Genomic DNA, 15,337 nt, shown 5'->3' on the forward strand with positions numbered 1-15,337 from the left:
CTGCTCAGCACCCCCCCCCCAGCCTCTCAGCAGCCCCCAGCTCCTCAGCACCCCCCCAGCTACTCGGTACCCCATCCCAGATACAGAGGGACCCGGGGGCACTGGGGGTCCCTGGGTACCAGAGGGGAGAAGGTGCTGGTGTCATCATGTCCCCTCTGCGGCGTCGTTGTGTGTCCCCCCCCATACTTTCTTGCTGGACATGGGGGTACCAGCGCTCTGCACCTCCCTCCCCAGCAGCTCCCAGAGAGACCAGTGGGTCTGCACCTCCCACCCCAGCACCCCATGAGCCCCCACGGTGGGGGGGGGCCGAGGACCCCAGAGCCACCCTCCACCCTCCCCACCCCCCATTTCTGCCAGCAGTTTATCTCTAAAACCAGGAGGCTGATACAGGAGTGGGGTGCAGGGGGGTTCTGGGGGGGGTGGCCCTGGGCCGCAGCTCATGGCTCCCCCAGGGCTGTTTCAGGGGTCCCACCGCGGTGCCGCTGTGCTCCCAGCAACGAGGACAGAGCACATGGTGCTGGGGATGAAGTGGGGGGGGGTCACCCCCCACCACCATCACTGAGCATCACACACTCCCCAGAGCCGCTCTGCTCCCCGCGGGGACCCAGGCACCGCCACCATGCCCGGCTCCAGCGCCATGGGGGCCAGGGGGGAGCTGGGCAGTGCCGGAGCAGCCCCAGAAGCTGGAGCTGGGCACTGGCGTCCCCATGGAGCCCCCCTCCAAGGGGAAGCCCATGGGGCACCGGCCTTCCCAGTATGGCTCAGGGGTCATGTCACCTCCACCCCTGGCTAGCCCATGCCTTCCAGCCAGCACCTACCGGGATGGGAGATGGGATGAGACCCCCACACTGCCACCCCCAAACTCTCCCCGGGCTCCATCACAGCACACAGGGTCTCAGCAAGGAAGGAGGGTGATGATTTGGGGCTGCAGCCCCCACACATCCACGTTGATCCCAGGGAACAGGGGGGGGCTGGTGCAGGCGGGAGGACCACGTATCTGGGGGGGGGGGGCATGGGATACAACGGAGCTGTGGCTGCCCCAAGCATCGCCCCTCCTGCCCAGCCAGGCAGGAAGGTGGTGGTGGTGGGGGGGGTCCCACACCACAGGACACACAGTGCGGGAAAGGGGTGGTCAGGGACACCCCACACACTCCGCAGAGAATACTGGGGGGCACCTGGGGGGGAAGTGATGGAGAAGGTGCCCTTATTGCCCCAAAAGCAAAGCAGTCCCCATCCACAGGGTGCTGAGCATGTCTGTGCAGTGCCACAGAGTTTCTGGGGAAACTGAGGCACAGAAGTTCCCGCTGAAGGGCTCTTGCCCCTGGAATAAAAGCCCACCAGTGCCTCCCAGTTCGGTACCATCAGCGACAACACATTCCATTGCAGTGACCAGTCTGCATCCTGATGCAGCCCCCGTTCCCTACACCCTCTTTCAAACCTGGGGTCCCTCACCCCGTTCCTGAACATCTCAGAGCCAGACGCTGTGTCTGGAAGGATGCAGCAAGGGATGGGATCGGAACACAGAGAGGGACAGGACTGAAACACCATGAGGGATGGGATCAAAACACCACAATGGACGGGATCAAACCCCTCACCAAACACCCCCCCCCACCCTCGTTGGGTGCCTTCCCGTCACCCACGAGGCAGGCGACCTTGTCCTAATCGAACCAGGGAGATGGGACTTTCCCTTTGGCAGCCCGTGCCTGGCAGTGTCACCGTCCTTTACTATTGTCCAGTCTTGCCCTGGGTGACTGTGTCCAATGTTTTGCCAGGTACTGAGGTTAAACTAACAGAGCTGGAATTTCCCGGGCCGTATGAGCCCTTCTCGTGAATCCGGATACGGCTGGAGAGCTTCCAGGCATCCAGGAGTTGGAGGAAGGGGGGGGATCCCCCCCGCTGTGACCCCCAGCGCCTTGGGATGAGTCCCATCCGGATGTTTAACCGGTACAGCTGGTTCTTTGGGGTTTCACCTCTCTCTTCTTCCCGCAGGTGTGACCCTCTGGATCTGTTCTAGGCACGGAGATAAGCCGGCGGTGGCGGCACGAGGCAGTGCCAGGAGCGGCTGTGGGAGGGTAGGTGACCGGAGGAAGGACCCCAGAGCGGTTAAAAGCGGAGAGGACACCTGGAGAGGACGGGACTCTGCCATCCCGAGCGGATCCGCCTGCCCCGAGGACGAGAGGATGTTCAGCACGGCTTTCAGCGTGGCGGTGCTGCTGGCCCTGACGGGCGGCGTCGCCACGCAAAGCTGCGGTAAGGGTCAGCCCTCTCACCAGAGAGACACCGGTGAGGGGACACGGGGACCCCGGTGACCTCCCCGTCCCCTCCTTCTCCTCCCAGTTGCCCCAGACCAGCTGGTCTCCGACATGGTGCGACGCCTGGAAGCCTCGGTCCAGGAGAACCAGCAGCCGAACCCCAGCATCCTGCTGGCCTTGAACTTGGCCGGGGCCGCTGGCGGGAACACCCGCAAGTGGCTGCTGGAGCAGATCCAGGAGGACGCTGTGGAAAGAGCCGAGAAAGGTTGGAATGGAGGGGATGAGGTGAGACCCATCCCGGTTCTCTCCACCCCGGCACCCCATTTACATGCAACCCCCCCCGGTTGCTTTTTGTGTCCCCGCAGGCATGACCTCAGGACAGGTGGCTCTGTCCGTGCTGGCTCTCCTCTCCTCCTGCCAAAACCCACAGCGTGTCCAGGCACTGGGGGAAACCCTCGACCTGATCCGCGTCCTGCAGGAAAAAACGGACGAGGAGATGGCCAGCCTGGGTACGCCGGGGCGGGAAGGGGTGTCCGGGGTGTCCAGGGAGGTGTCAGCTTTCGGCTTCCCCCATCACCTCGTCGTGTTTTGTCCCACAGAGGCAAAGGGCGTCCCCAAGACCACCCTGTTCAGCGTGAGCCTGGATGCCCTGGGCCTGTGCTTGGCAGAGGCGGGTGGCCACCAAGAAGCCGCTGTGGTCCTGGCCAAGGAAGTGCTGAGCCCTGAGAGCAGCCTCTCCGTGGGTAAGGGACCCCCCGCCGGCCCCACTGACCCCCCGGGACGCCCCACTCATGGTGGCTCTGGGTGTGACGCTGGGGTCTCGCAGACACCCGTGCCGTGGCGGCGCTGGCCATGGCCTGCACCTACGGCCAGACGGATCTCCACGACGTGCGAGACCTGCTCCAGACAGCGTTGTCTGCGGTGACCAACGGCTTCCTCGACGAGCAGGAGATGGGGAATGGCATGATCGGGAACATCTACAGCATGGGGCTGGCCCTGCAGGTAGGGGGTGAGCTCCTGCACCCCGGCCACCCGCTCCAGGTCTGCTTGTGTCACCCCTCGCCTCTTCCCACAGGCGCTGGGGGCCACGAGCGCGTTCTACGCCCCGCGGGAGTGGGACTGCACCCAGGCTTTCTCCGTGGTGTATAGCCATCAGTACCGGCAGCCCATGGCCATCGCCCAGGTCCTGCCTGCCCTCGTGGGCAGGTCCTACCTGGATGCAGCCAGTCTGGACTGCAACGCCAACACCGGCACGTCCCAAACCCCACAGCTGACCCCCACCTCAGAGCTGCGTACCACCACGGTGCTAGGAGGTACGGCCGCTCCCGCCCGGAGCCGGGACTCTCTCCCGGGAACAGCACCCGGCTGAAGCACTCTGCCCTTCCCTCCCAGCAGCGCCCATCACCGTGTTCTACTCCATCATCAACGAGCTGCGGGGGGAGCCCTTCGACTTCACCACCCAGGTGACAGTCCCGGCGGGCTCCACACTGCTCCAGGTGATGGAGGCGGCAGCGGCGCTGAAACCTGACATCTTTAGGTGAGGGCCAGAGATGGGTGGGAGATGTGGGGGTTGTCCTTGGCAATCCCCCCCCCCCCCCCCAAGCCGTGAGCCCACCCACCCGCCTTCCCCGCAGCTTCCAGACGGAGCCGACGTCCTGGGGCCCCATGGTGGTCTCCATCCATGGGCTGGAGGCCAACACGGATGACAGGACCTACTGGCAGTTCCTCAGCAGCGGGAATGCCCTCCAGGAAGGTGGGAAACGGGGGCCAGGGGGGCCATGGCGTGGGTGGCATCAGCCGCGCTGTGGGTCCTGTCACCTCATGCCCGTCCCTCTGCCCTCCCACAGGGGTTGGGACCTACAAGCCGGAGGACGGGAGCCACATCCAGGCCGTCTTCAGCACCTACTGAAGCCACCGAAGGACCCCAAGCCCACCCCAAGCCCACCCCAGAGGCAATAAACACCCATTTGCAGCATGAAGCCTGTGTCTGTGTGTCTGGGGGTTGGTCTGAGGCAGCCCCCAGCCCTCAGTGGGGACACAGGCCCTGGACCCCTTGGTGGGGGCGAGCACTTGGGAAGAGGGACAGGGCAGCACTGGGGGGGTCAAAGCAGCCCCGAGGGGCAGGGCAGGCTTTGGGGGAGTCAGGGGTTGTCAGGGCAGCCCGGGCGTTTAGGGCAGACTTGGGGGGAGGGAGGCAGGGGGTGTCAGGGCAGCCCTGGGGCATCAGGGGCAGCCTGGGGGTGTCAGAGCAGCTCCGAGGGGGTGTTGGGGCAGGGTTGGTGGTGGTGGGGTGTCAGGGGGGTGTCAGAGCAGCACCTGGAGGCTCAGAGCAGCCCCAAGGCGGGGTCAGGGAAGGCTTGGGGGTGGGGAAGAGAGTGCCAGGCCAGCCCCAGGAGGGTCAGGAGGTGCTAGGGCAGCCCTGGGGTCGGGGTCAGGGCAGGCTTGCGGAGGGGTCAGGGGGTGCCAGGACAGCCCGGGGGGCTCAGGGCAGCCCCGGGAGGGTCAGGGGGTGCCAGGACAGCCCAGGGAGCTCAGGGTGCCGGGACACTGAGCGCCGCAGCGGGCCGGTGGGAAGCGTGGTGCCCGGCGATACGGCGGAGGGGCGGGGGCGTGGAGCCCGGGGCGGGAGGAGCCCAGAACCCCGGAACGAAGGTTCCGCCGCCGCGTTTCCCGGGAGCGCCGGGCGGGCGGTTCCGGGGGCCGGGCGGCGCCAGGGGCAGGCGGTGCCAGGGGCTGCGCGGCCGCCTCATGTGGCGATGGCGGCTCCCGCGGCCGCTGCGGGCCGGAGGAGGTCAGCGGGGAACCGGGGCAGCGCGGCGGGGCCGCGGCCGGTCACCGAGCGGCGGCCGAGGAGGAGGAGGAAGGGGCCGGGAGGGGGAGGAAGGGGCCGGGGGGGGGAGGAAGAGGCCGGGGGGGGGAGGAAGAGGCCGGGGGGGGGGAGCTCTGGGTGTCCGGACGCTGGGTCCGGCGGGGGTTGGGGGGAGGAACGGGGCGCGGGGTGTCTGTGCCGGGCAGCGGGGCCGGCGCCCCTCTGCCCCTGCGTCAGGCCCGGTTCTGAGCCCCCGCTCTGCACCCCCCCCCACCCCGTCCCTTCCAGGTCCCGGCGGTGTCACCGTTCCCCGGGCGGGGCTGAAGAAGTACGTGCTGCCCCCGGACTACAGCGGTAAGGGGAGAGACACCCCCGTCCCCCACACTTCCCTCCCCTTCTCCTACCCCGGGTCTGCCTGCACCCCCTTTCCCGTGGATGGCGGGCACCCCCCCAGTCTGCCTGCACCCCCTCCCTGGGGATGGCAGGGCACCACCCGGTCTGTGTCCGTCGCCCCCCCCCCCTCCCCGCCCCCCAAGCCCACAGTGGGGTGTCCCAGCACCCCCAAGACACGCTCTCCCCGGCAGGCATCACGTTTCCAGAGAGGACGAAGCTGAAGTTCTTGGAGAAGGTCCCGGCAGTGCCCAAGGTCAAGAGGGAGCCTCGGCAGCTGCGTGACATCCGCGGCCCATCCTGGGAGGCCACCGAATTCACCCAGGGACAGTATGGGATCCTGGTGAGCGGGACGGGGACGTGCTTCCCCCCAATCCCCCCCCCCCCCTTTCAACCATTGGGACAGAGGATGGGGGATGCTTGGTCCCTGAGGCTCCTCATCCTTCTCCCCCCCAGGCTTTGGGAGGGGGGTACCTCCACTGGGGCCACCTGGAGATGATCCGTTTGACCATTGGCCGCTGCATGAACCCCAAGACCATGTTTGCCATCTGGCGCGTGCCGGCCCCCTCCAAGCCGGTGACGCGGAAGAGCCTGGGACACCGGATGGGGGGCGGCAAGGGCCCCATCGACCATTACGTGACGGCGGTGAAGACTGGGCGCTTGGTGGTGGAGGTCGGCGGGCACTGCCAGTTCGAGGAGGTGAAGCCCTTCCTCACGCAGGTGGCCAGGAAGCTGCCCTTCCCCGCCATCCCCATCAGCCGCGACGGCCTCCAGGAGATGCGGCGGGAGGAGGAGGAGAAGAGGCTGAACAACCAGAACCCCTGGACCTTCGAGCGCGTGGTCACCTCCAACATGCTGGGGATGCGCAAGTACCTCAGCCCCTACGACCTGCACCTGAAGGGACGCTACTGGGGCAAGTTCTTCCTGAAGCACAGGGTGTAATGCGGGAGGGGAGGGGGGCCGCCTTCATTAAACCCACCCCCTGCAAGAACCTGGGCAGCGGCCGCTGTGGGTTTTAGAGGCGCAGAGCCCCCGGAGCAGAGCGCGGGCGATGTCTTTATTGAGGGGGGGGAAGGCTCTGGCTTGGGTGGTTGGCGCATCCAGAGAGCCAGTGAGACCGGGACGCGGTTGTGGATCAGCTCCGAGCGAGGGGAGAGGCTTCTCCTTCCGCCCCAAGCGAGGCGGGAGCCCTTCACATCCCCTGCCCCAGGGAAGGGACACGGCTCCTCTGGCCGCGGAGGGGGGAGCTGCTTTTCACAGGGGCCGCTGAGACCGAGGGAGGGGAGCGAGGGGTGACCGTGGGGAGGCAGGAGGGGAGAAGGGGTTGGGGGGGATGGGACACCCAGGGCAGGTGGTCTCGGCTCCTCTGGGGACACGCGGGCGGTGGCGGAGGGATGTCCTCGGGGCTCCGGGGCTGAGGGCTTGGCAGGCAGGGCCCGGGACTGGCAATTGGGGGGTCTGTCCGATGACTGGGGGTCTGTCCGGTGGTTGGAGCCGCGGGTGGATGCGGACGGGATCATCCGGGCGGCAGGACAGGATGGGGGAAAGGCCACCTGCAACGGGGAGGAAGATGAGGGGCTGCTGAGAAAGGGGACTGTAGCTGTCCCCCTCCCTCCCACCCCGATGCACCACCTGGGGACGCCTGATCTCTGCTGGCGCTTTATGGACACGCTGACAAAACCCAGGGGAGCGGATTCCACCCAGGCTCCCCCATCCCCGGGGACCCCCCCCTCCACCCCTAGCGATGCCCCATGTCACCTGGAGGGCAGCAGGGGCAGGTCTCAGGCGAAGATGCTCCCAATGCTGGCAGCCAAGATGATGGCGAGGATGATGCAGCATATCATGATCATGATCTTCTTCTGCATGGGGAGAGAGGGGAGGTGAGAGGGAGCTGGGGGGGGACACACGGGACGGGATGGGGGGGCTGTGTGGGGGAGGCCGGGGGACACACACAAGGGACAGGGACGGGATGGGGAAGCAGCGGGGTGGGCAGGAGCTGGTTGTTTGTAGCACCAGGATGTGGCTGTACCAGTGTCACCCTAGGACAGGTGGCCAAGCGCTGAGGGGACACGTCCCCATCGCCGTGACTTACCCAAAACTACAAGGGGGATCGATGGTCCAACCCGGCACAGCAGAGTCCATGGGGTTTGGGGGTGTCCCCAGCCCTGTGCACCCCTGCCACATCTCCACCCCAAGGGGCTGCTTTGCTTACAGCCCCCAAAAAATGGGGGTCTGCTCCCAAGACCCCAGGTCCTCCGCCAAAGCCACCGGCTCAGCTGTGATGCCGCAGCTGTTGCAAGCTGAGCCAGAGCCCCTGCTTTGGGGTGTCTGGGGTGCCAGCACCCCGGCTTCGTGGAGAGGAGAGGCGCGGGGTGGGGATGTCAGCAGGGATCTGTTCTTTATTGGGACGGGAAGAAAGCCACCGTCACGCCACGTCCTCCCGCCCCAGCGCCCCGCGGTGCTGGGGCTGTCAGCGGCGTGCCGACCGCAGCCCTCAAGGCTGGGAGGGGACCGGGATCCCCAGTGTCTGCATCTTCGGTGGCTGGTGCCACCGAACCGCGTGTCCTACCCACAGTCCCCGTCCCTCATCCTCCTGGGACACCCGGGAGCGTTCGGGCCCTGTCTCCTCTCACCGGGGTCATGGCACCAACTGCCACATCCCCGCGGTGCTGGTTTGGCCCCACCAGCGTGACGTGGGGGACTGGGAGAGCTGGATTTAGGAAGGGAAGATAAATAGTTGGGTCCTGTCTGTGGGGATGAGGGGGGCAGACCCCAGGGATCGGCGGGATGGCAGCGGGGGCTGCCAGGCATGGTCTGGCACAGGAACATGCTCCGGCGGTGGCGGTGGGGGTCTCTCCGTGGCGGGAGAGGCAGCAGTGCCGAGCCGGAGCCCAGGGTGGGAGCTGGGGAGTAAGGGGGGTGCTGAGGGCAGCGGGTCCGGGAGGAGCAGGGACAGGAGGGGGCGCGGTGCCAGGGAGGGTCCCGCTGGGAGACGTCGAGTCGGAAGCGTCTGGAGGAGGGAGAGAAGGAAAAGGGAAGATGTCAGGTGCTGGCTGGTGGGGAAGGCTGGTGGAGACCGGCATGGGGGATGCGCAGCCAAGCACGGAGCCCAGATCCGGACCCCCAAGCACCCTGGAACCCAGCACCCCCAGCAGCACCAGAGAGAGCCAGACCCCAGCATGGGCAGGACGTGATGGGGGGTTCAGCCCCCCTCGCTGCCCCTGAGCCCTCCAGCGTCTCGCAGCGGGGTTCCCCTGCACCCCCCTCAAACACTTACAGACCACAGCCCCCGCCTGGGGCCCTATTTCTTGTTTAGCCCCACGGAAAGTCCGATGATGAGGGCGACCACCCCCAGCAAGAGCACCACTACCGCTGCCAAAATCAGCCTCTTCTGGAGGGGGCAAAAGGGGAGACGGGGGCCGGTTACGCCTGCCCCGTGTTTGGGGGGACGGACATGGATAGCAGAGGTGGGCGCAGAGGAGCCCAGAAGAATCAGAGATGCTGCAGACCCGGGGAGGGGGAAGGAGGGGCTGAGACTGAGCCCTCACCAGCTCATCACACCTGAGGCGTGGGTTGGGAGCGGGGCGCAGAGAGGTGCAAAACGCCACAGGGGTCACAAGGGAGGAGCGGGGAGTGGTTTGGGGCGGGGTTGGAGGGAGCTATGGGGACAACTGGGGGTGGCTGGGGGAAGCAAGGGTTGGCTGGGGGGTGGAGTTGAGATACTGGGGGTACCTTTGGGGTGCAGCCAGGGGAAGTGAGGGATGGCTGGGGGGTGTTGCTGAGATACTGGGGACACCGGGGGTGCCTTTGGGGTGCAGGTGGGGGAAGCGAGGGATGGCTGGGGTCACTGGAGGATACAGTGGGTGAGATACTGGGGACACTGGGGGTGCCTTTGGGGTGCAGCTGGGGGAAGCGAGGGATGGCTGGGGTCACTGGAGGATACAGGAGGTGACATACTGGGGACACTGGGGATGCCTTTGGGGCGCAGCCAGGGGAAGTGAGGGGTGGCTGGGGGGTGTTGCTGAGATACTGGGGACACTGGGGGTGCCTTTGGGGTGCAGTTGGGGGAAGCGAGGGTAGGCTGGGGTCACTGGAGGATGTGGAGGGTTAGATACTGGGGACACTGGGGGTGTCTTTGGGGTGATGGAGGGGATGCTGGGGGACGCTGGAGCCGTTGGTCCATCTCACCCTCCTGGCCTCACTCTGGTACTTGACGGCCTTTTTGGTGTCGGCCACGGCGCGCTCCACGAAGCCGACGGACTGGTCCATGTTGTTCTCGATGCGGTCAATCATGGCGCCCTAATGGGGCGCGGGGAGGCGGGGGGGGGGGGGCACAGCGGGGCGGAGGCAGAGAGAGAGAGATGGAAAGAGAAGAGAGAAGGGGGGACACGGCGAGGCTGAGAGCACCCCGGGGGGGTGACAGCACCCACCCACCCACCTTGCGCGCCTGGCCCTGGTACCGGAGAGCTGCCTTGGTCTGCTGGTTCGCCTGGTCCACGTGCTCGGCCGTGTGCAGCACGTACTGCTCCACGTTATCCAGCAACCCACCCTGGGGGGACACAGGGGGTGGGGAAGGGGTGGGTGGGGGACACACGGGACCACACACACAGGCTCAGCGGGTGCCCCGTGACGCGGTCCCGCGGCGCGGCCGCGCAGTGCAGGTACTCACCCTTCCCCCGGCGCACACGGTGGCTCCTCGCATTGCATGGAGGGGGGGGGATGGACAGAGAGGGGCTGAGAGAGGGGCCAGGACCGCCGCAGTGTGGGGTGCAAACCCTGCCCGCTCCCATTCCCCTCCCCCCTCCAAACACCCCCATTCCAGGCTCATTTGGGGGCTGGGTGTCCCCATGGGTCATCACCCATCCTCGTGCACCTCCGTGTCCCTGTGCGGGTTGGTGGCTCCGTGCCACACTGTGTCACCCCCTCCAGCACCCCGAGGGTCCCCGCTGCATCCCACACGTACCTGGTTCTCCACCAGCATGGCGATGTCAACGAACATGTCGTGGAGCTCCTTGATGCTGCTCTCCAGCCGCACAATGTCCTTGTGCCGCCCCTCGATCTCGCTCAGCGCCTGCTTCGAGATCTGCGAGTCCATGATCTGCAGCGGGCAGGGAGGGAGGGAGGATGAGGAGCCACCGGGGCGGGAGGAGGAAGGTTGGGGGTGGTGGAGATTTTCCCTGGTTTCCCCCTTCCCCCCTGATTTGTCTCCCCCGCTCACTCCCGAGGTGAAGATGGAGGGGTTCCCGCTCTCCAACATCTCCTCCAGCTCCTCGTCCGTCGTGTTCTTGCCGGCTGCGGGCATGTGGGGTCAGCAGGGCCCCCACGCCCCCCAAAAAAGGGGACGGGGCTTGGTGTGTGTAGCCCCACCCGTTTTTACAAAGGGGTGTGGTTTATTGCATGGCCACACCCCATTTGCCCACATATGGTTGGCGTGAGGGTTGGGTCAGGCCCTGCCCACTTCGTGGGGTGGGGGTGTCGGGGTGGGGGGGTCCCACACGCACTGATCTCGAGCTGGCGCTGGATCCGGCCCTTGCTGCGCTCCCGGAAGTCGACCTGCGCCTCATTGTACTTGGTCATCACGTCAACGAACTTGCGGGACAGGACGGAGTGCTGGGGACAGGGACAGGGACATGGGGATGGGGACAGCCCAGGAGTGGCATGTCCCAACCCCGGGGATGGGACACAGGGGCAGGGACACCCCAGGCATAGCATGTCCCAACCCTGGGGATGGGATAGGACATGGGGGCAGGGACATGGGACACCCTGGGCATGGCATGTCCCAATCCCGGGGACAGGACCTAGTGATGCAGAAAGGGATGGGGACATGGGACACCCCTGACGTGTCATGTCCCAACCCTGGGGACAGGATTTGGGGACAGGGACAAGGAGAACCTGGGCACGGTGTGTCCCAACTCCAGCACGGCATGTCCCAGCTCCAGGGACAGGATGCAGGGATGGGGACAGGGACACCCCAGGCATGGCACCTCCCCATCCCCAGGGACAGGACCTAGGGACAGGGATGGGGACAGGAAGACCCCAGGCATGGCATGTCCCATCCCCAGGGACAGAATGCAGGGATGGGGATGACAGGGACAGCCCAGGCATGGTGTGTCTTGACCCCTGGGTCAGGATACAGAGACAGGGATGGGGACATAGGACCCATCCACAGGGACAGGATGTGGTGCTGGGGACAGGGACACACCAAGCAACACACATGTCACTCCTGGTGGACCGGAGCAAGGACAGGGGTGTGACAATGGGGACAGCCCGGCCCAGCCCAGCCCAAGCTGCCGGGGGCGAGCAGGGCACTGGGGATGGGGACAGGGAGCCAGACCAGTGACACGGTGGGCATGGCGTGTCCCCAGCCCTGAGAAGTGGGTCAGGACGAGGTGCTGGAGACACGGGGTGTGTCCCAGCCCATGGAGGACAGGACAGAGCACCGGGGATGGGACGTGGAGCCTGGGAGCACCCAGATGCGGGGCGGGGAGCTGGGCGCACACGCAACGGGGTGCTGCTGGGGACCCCAGGGACGTGTCACATCTCCAGGGGGGGACCCAGGGGTGTTGGGTGGTGACAACCCCAGCAGCGTGGCCCGGGGACCGGAGCTCACCTGGGACTTGCGTATCCGGAGGTCGGCAGAAGAGCGCGCCTCGTCCTGCTCGATGTTCCTCTCCATGCCTGGAGGGAGCCAGACCCCAGCCCATCAGGGACCTTCCCCACAGCCCCGGCGTCCCCAGCCCACCCCATCCTTCCCGTGGGGACCCCCAGGGACCCAAAGGGTGGGGGGCCACAGCCGCTCACTCTTCAGCTTGTTGCGGACGCTGTTGGCCATCTTCTTGATCTCCGCTGTCAGCTGCTCCAGGTCGTCTTTGGTCTCTGCCAGGGGGGTCATGGAGCATGGGACAGGGAAGCCACTGTGGAAACGTCCCCGTCCCTGGGAGGGGGACCTGTGACACGGGGTTTGGGGTGGGGGGGACACCCACAACGTGGCCCCCACACTCACTCTGCTCGGGGATGGGGGCTGAGAGGATGATGCTGTAGAGCTTCTTGGCCTCCTCCACGTTCTCTGAGATCTTGTCGATGTTTTGCCGGGTCTCCTCGATCTAGATGAGCCGGGACACACACACACACACACACACAGTTAATAGGCACCCCCATGCCCTCCCCCCAGCCCCTGCTTGACCCCCCCCACCTCACCTCTGAGAAGAATTCATCCATGAACGCCGTGTTGTCAACGGCGATCTCCAACTCCTCTGTGTCATCGTCTGCATCCTGCTTCTGCGGGGCGGGAGCGCTCAGCAGTGACCCCCCAACACACACACCCCCCCCCAAACCCTCACCTGCACCCAGGGGGGTACCGGTGACACTCCCCCCCCTTCCCCAGGGTGACAACCAGGATGGCCACCACCCGCCTCTGCGGGGTCGGGGATAGAGGGACACACACACACACTGGAGGTGGGTGCAGCCTTGGGGACGTGGGGGGAACATCTGCAGAGGCAGGGTGGGGGGCGCGGGGGGTTGTGTCGAGCTCGTCTCACATCTGGCTGTGCACAGCCGGGGAATTAAGGGCCGTGCCAGAGGGAGGGGACGACGGGGATGGGACAGGGTTTTATGGCCCCGACCTTCGTCCCGCGGCGTGGCTGAGCTCGGTGTGGGGCCCGGGAGGTGGCTGTCGCCCACTGCCCCGCTATCGTGGCTGTGGCTGTCCCCCTACCACCTGCACACCCCCCTCAGGACTTTCCTGGGGTGCCAGTCCGAGCCCCTCCCTCTCCCCCCACACTCTCAGCTCCGACAGCACCCCAGGGTGGGGGGGCACATGGGGCCTGGCTGTTGTGTCCCCAAAGAGGGGGCCGGGCTCCAGCTGGGGACCCCCCACGTCCCCCCCCACATCCCCCCCCCTCCTCCTGCCAGAGTAAAAATAAAATTAATCCCTTCTGTCCCTCCCGAGGGTTTTATCCGATGGCTTCGTAATCCCGCTAAATCCCTGCCAAGCCCCGGCTGCCCGCCCCACGCCGGGGCCCGCCGGCAGGTTGAGGGGCTGCTGGGACCCCCATCCTTACCCCCAGCCCCCCCCTCTCGGAGCAGGGAGGTCCCTGGGAAGCGGGGGGCAACGGGGCCCCAACGGCAGGGCGCGCCAAGGGAGGAGGAAGCGGCGATGGTGGCGGGGAGTGCGGCGAGGCGCGGGGCACAGGATGGGGGGCCGGACCCCAAGGGAACCCCGCAGCTGGTCTCTGCACCCCTGCACCCGATCCCCAACCCCCCACAAGGGACGGAGCCCCCCCCACCCCCCACTGCTCGGGTGGGGGCTGGTGTCTTCCCATTGCACCCCACAGCATGGGGGTACAGCCCTTGTCTTGGGGAGGGGGGGGAGTGACCTCCAGAAATACCCTCCCCACCCCTAACACCCCCCTCCCCCACGGGCTGACACCCCCCATCCCTCCTACCAGACGCCCCCGTTGCTGTGGGGCTGGCACTCAGAACCCCCCTATTCCCCATGGCACCCTGGTTCCCCACAGAGGGGGGTCTCAGGGCCCCACCCCCATCCCCGTGACACCCCCACTTCCCGTAGGGGGGGCTCATGCTGACGCCCATCCCCACGATGCCCCCATCCACCGTGGACCCCCTCAGGACCCCCCCCCAAGGGGTGGGCTCTTGGGGAGGGGGGATGTATGTCCCCCCATCCCCCTGACACCCAACAAGCTCCAGGGACCCCACGAGGTGTCCCCCATCCCCAGTAAGGAGGTGTCACGGGGTGGGGGGTGTGGGAGCGGGGGGGTTATCGGGTCTCTCACCGCCTTCAGCTGCTCCAACCGGTCCTTCATGGTGCCCCCAAGGGCTGGCGGGGCGCGGGGCGGGGGGGGTCCCCGTGCTCACCCGCCGCAGGGATGGGGGATGCCGGCCTCTACATCCAGCCGAGGCGGCGGGTGGCGCCCCCGTGTCCCCGTCCCCCCCCCCACTACCCCGCTGCCCCCCTCCCCGAGCCCGGGGCCGGCCCTGCGCTAATCCCCGCTGACGGGCACAAGGCAGGAGCCGAGGGGAGGGAGGGCCGAGCCGGAGCCTCCCTTCACCTGGGACACCCCCACCACCACCCCGGGACGCCGGCACCCCGTCCAACGCGGCGGTTGCGGGTCACACACACCCCACACACACACAACCCCCCCGGGGGATGGGGAGGGGAGGAAGGCCGCGGCGAGGCGGGGACGGATGTGGGGTGACCAAGGCTCGGAGGCGATGGGGAAGCTGGTGCCCACTGAGGGGGTCACGCGCACCCCCCCCCACCCCCCCCCGGGGCATCGCAACCCTGCTGGAGGGGGCTGCGGGGGGGGGGGGGGTGGGCAAAGCGGGTGGGGACAGGCAGGGGGGAGGTGGGGGACACAGGTATGGGAGGGGCTCCAACTTGGGGGACAGCTGGGGGGGCAACACGGGTATGGACGGGGTGACGGCTGGGGCCATGGGTGGGGGACACAGCTGGGGGACACAGCTGGGGGACGTGGGTGTGGGTGAGGTCACGGCTGGGGACGGGGGGACACGGGTGGGGGACGTGGGTGTGAATGGGGTCCCAGCTTTGGGGGGCAGCCGGGGGTGGGGGGACACAAGTGGGGGACACGGGTACGGGTGGGGTCCCAGCTTGGGGGACAGCTGGGGTGGGGGACACGGGTAAGGAGGGGGCCACGGCTGGGGACAGGGGCCATGGGTGGGGGACACAAGTGGGGTACATGGGTATGGGTGGGGTCCCAGCTTGGGGGACAGCTGGGGTTGGGGGGGACACGGGTGGGGGACACAGCGGGAGGACGTGGTCTCAGTGAGGGGACACAATTGGGGGGGTGTGAAGGGGACAAGGGTGGGGACAGAGGACACAATGAGGGACAGGGGATGAGGCTGGGGC

At 67.1% G+C, this 15,337-nt stretch overlaps 3 protein-coding genes across 3 annotated transcripts; 2 read left to right on the forward strand and 1 right to left on the reverse strand.

Annotated features, from left to right (window-relative positions):
- The first annotated feature begins 2,045 nt into the window (after positions 1–2,045).
- On the forward strand, positions 2,046–4,231 carry CBLIF (cobalamin binding intrinsic factor). The gene is given in 9 exon segments (XM_084263897.1): positions 2,046–2,250; positions 2,338–2,517; positions 2,618–2,761; positions 2,852–2,995; positions 3,079–3,254; positions 3,328–3,617; positions 3,619–3,789; positions 3,887–4,005; positions 4,100–4,231. Coding segments are annotated over 9 exon segments (1,356 nt in total). The 5' UTR covers positions 2,046–2,180; the 3' UTR covers positions 4,162–4,231.
- Positions 4,232–4,935: 704 nt separating this feature from the next.
- MRPL16 (mitochondrial ribosomal protein L16) lies at positions 4,936–6,442 on the forward strand. The gene is made up of 4 exons (XM_084263910.1): positions 4,936–5,043; positions 5,350–5,415; positions 5,646–5,794; positions 5,908–6,442. Exons 1-4 carry the CDS (start codon positions 5,001–5,003, stop codon positions 6,391–6,393), a joined length of 744 nt encoding a protein of 247 aa, XP_084120036.1. The 5' UTR covers positions 4,936–5,000; the 3' UTR covers positions 6,394–6,442.
- Positions 6,443–6,487: 45 nt separating this feature from the next.
- On the reverse strand, positions 6,488–14,302 carry STX3 (syntaxin 3). The gene is made up of 11 exons (XM_084264126.1): positions 14,244–14,302; positions 12,649–12,729; positions 12,455–12,554; positions 12,253–12,327; positions 12,062–12,129; positions 10,953–11,061; positions 10,670–10,743; positions 10,415–10,549; positions 9,640–9,750; positions 7,210–7,310; positions 6,488–7,004 (listed from the first exon to the last, which is right to left on the reverse strand). The coding sequence occupies exons 1-10, from the start codon at positions 14,271–14,273 to the stop codon at positions 7,233–7,235; spliced, it is 861 nt and encodes a 286-aa protein (XP_084120252.1). The 5' UTR covers positions 14,274–14,302; the 3' UTR covers positions 6,488–7,004; positions 7,210–7,232.
- Between the last annotated feature and the right edge of the window lie 1,035 nt (positions 14,303–15,337).

The sequence above is a fragment of the Gallinula chloropus genome, assembly GCF_964237585.1.
Source record: "Gallinula chloropus genome assembly, chromosome: 4".
Classification (NCBI taxonomy): domain Eukaryota; kingdom Metazoa; phylum Chordata; class Aves; order Gruiformes; family Rallidae; genus Gallinula; species Gallinula chloropus.

What these genes read in the sequence shown, in the direction of transcription:
- MRPL16 (XM_084263910.1), top strand. Translation starts at nt 5,001, where the DNA reads ATGTGGCGATGGCGGCTCCCGCGGCCGCTGCGGGCCGGAGGAG. An exon ending in GCCGCTGCGGGCCGGAGGAG is followed by an intron (nt 5,044 to 5,349) that starts GTCAGCGGGGAA and finishes CGTCCCTTCCAG; the next exon opens with GTCCCGGCGGTGTCACCGTT. An exon ending in AGGGACAGTATGGGATCCTG is followed by an intron (nt 5,795 to 5,907) that starts GTGAGCGGGACG and finishes TCTCCCCCCCAG; the next exon opens with GCTTTGGGAGGGGGGTACCT.
- STX3 (XM_084264126.1), bottom strand. Translation starts at nt 14,273, where the DNA reads ATGAAGGACCGGTTGGAGCAGCTGAAGGCG. An exon ending in TGGATGAATTCTTCTCAGAG is followed by an intron (nt 12,555 to 12,648) that starts GTGAGGTGGGGG and finishes CGGCTCATCTAG; the next exon opens with ATCGAGGAGACCCGGCAAAA. An exon ending in CCAGCGCCAGCTCGAGATCA is followed by an intron (nt 10,744 to 10,952) that starts GTGCGTGTGGGA and finishes ACATGCCCGCAG; the next exon opens with CCGGCAAGAACACGACGGAC.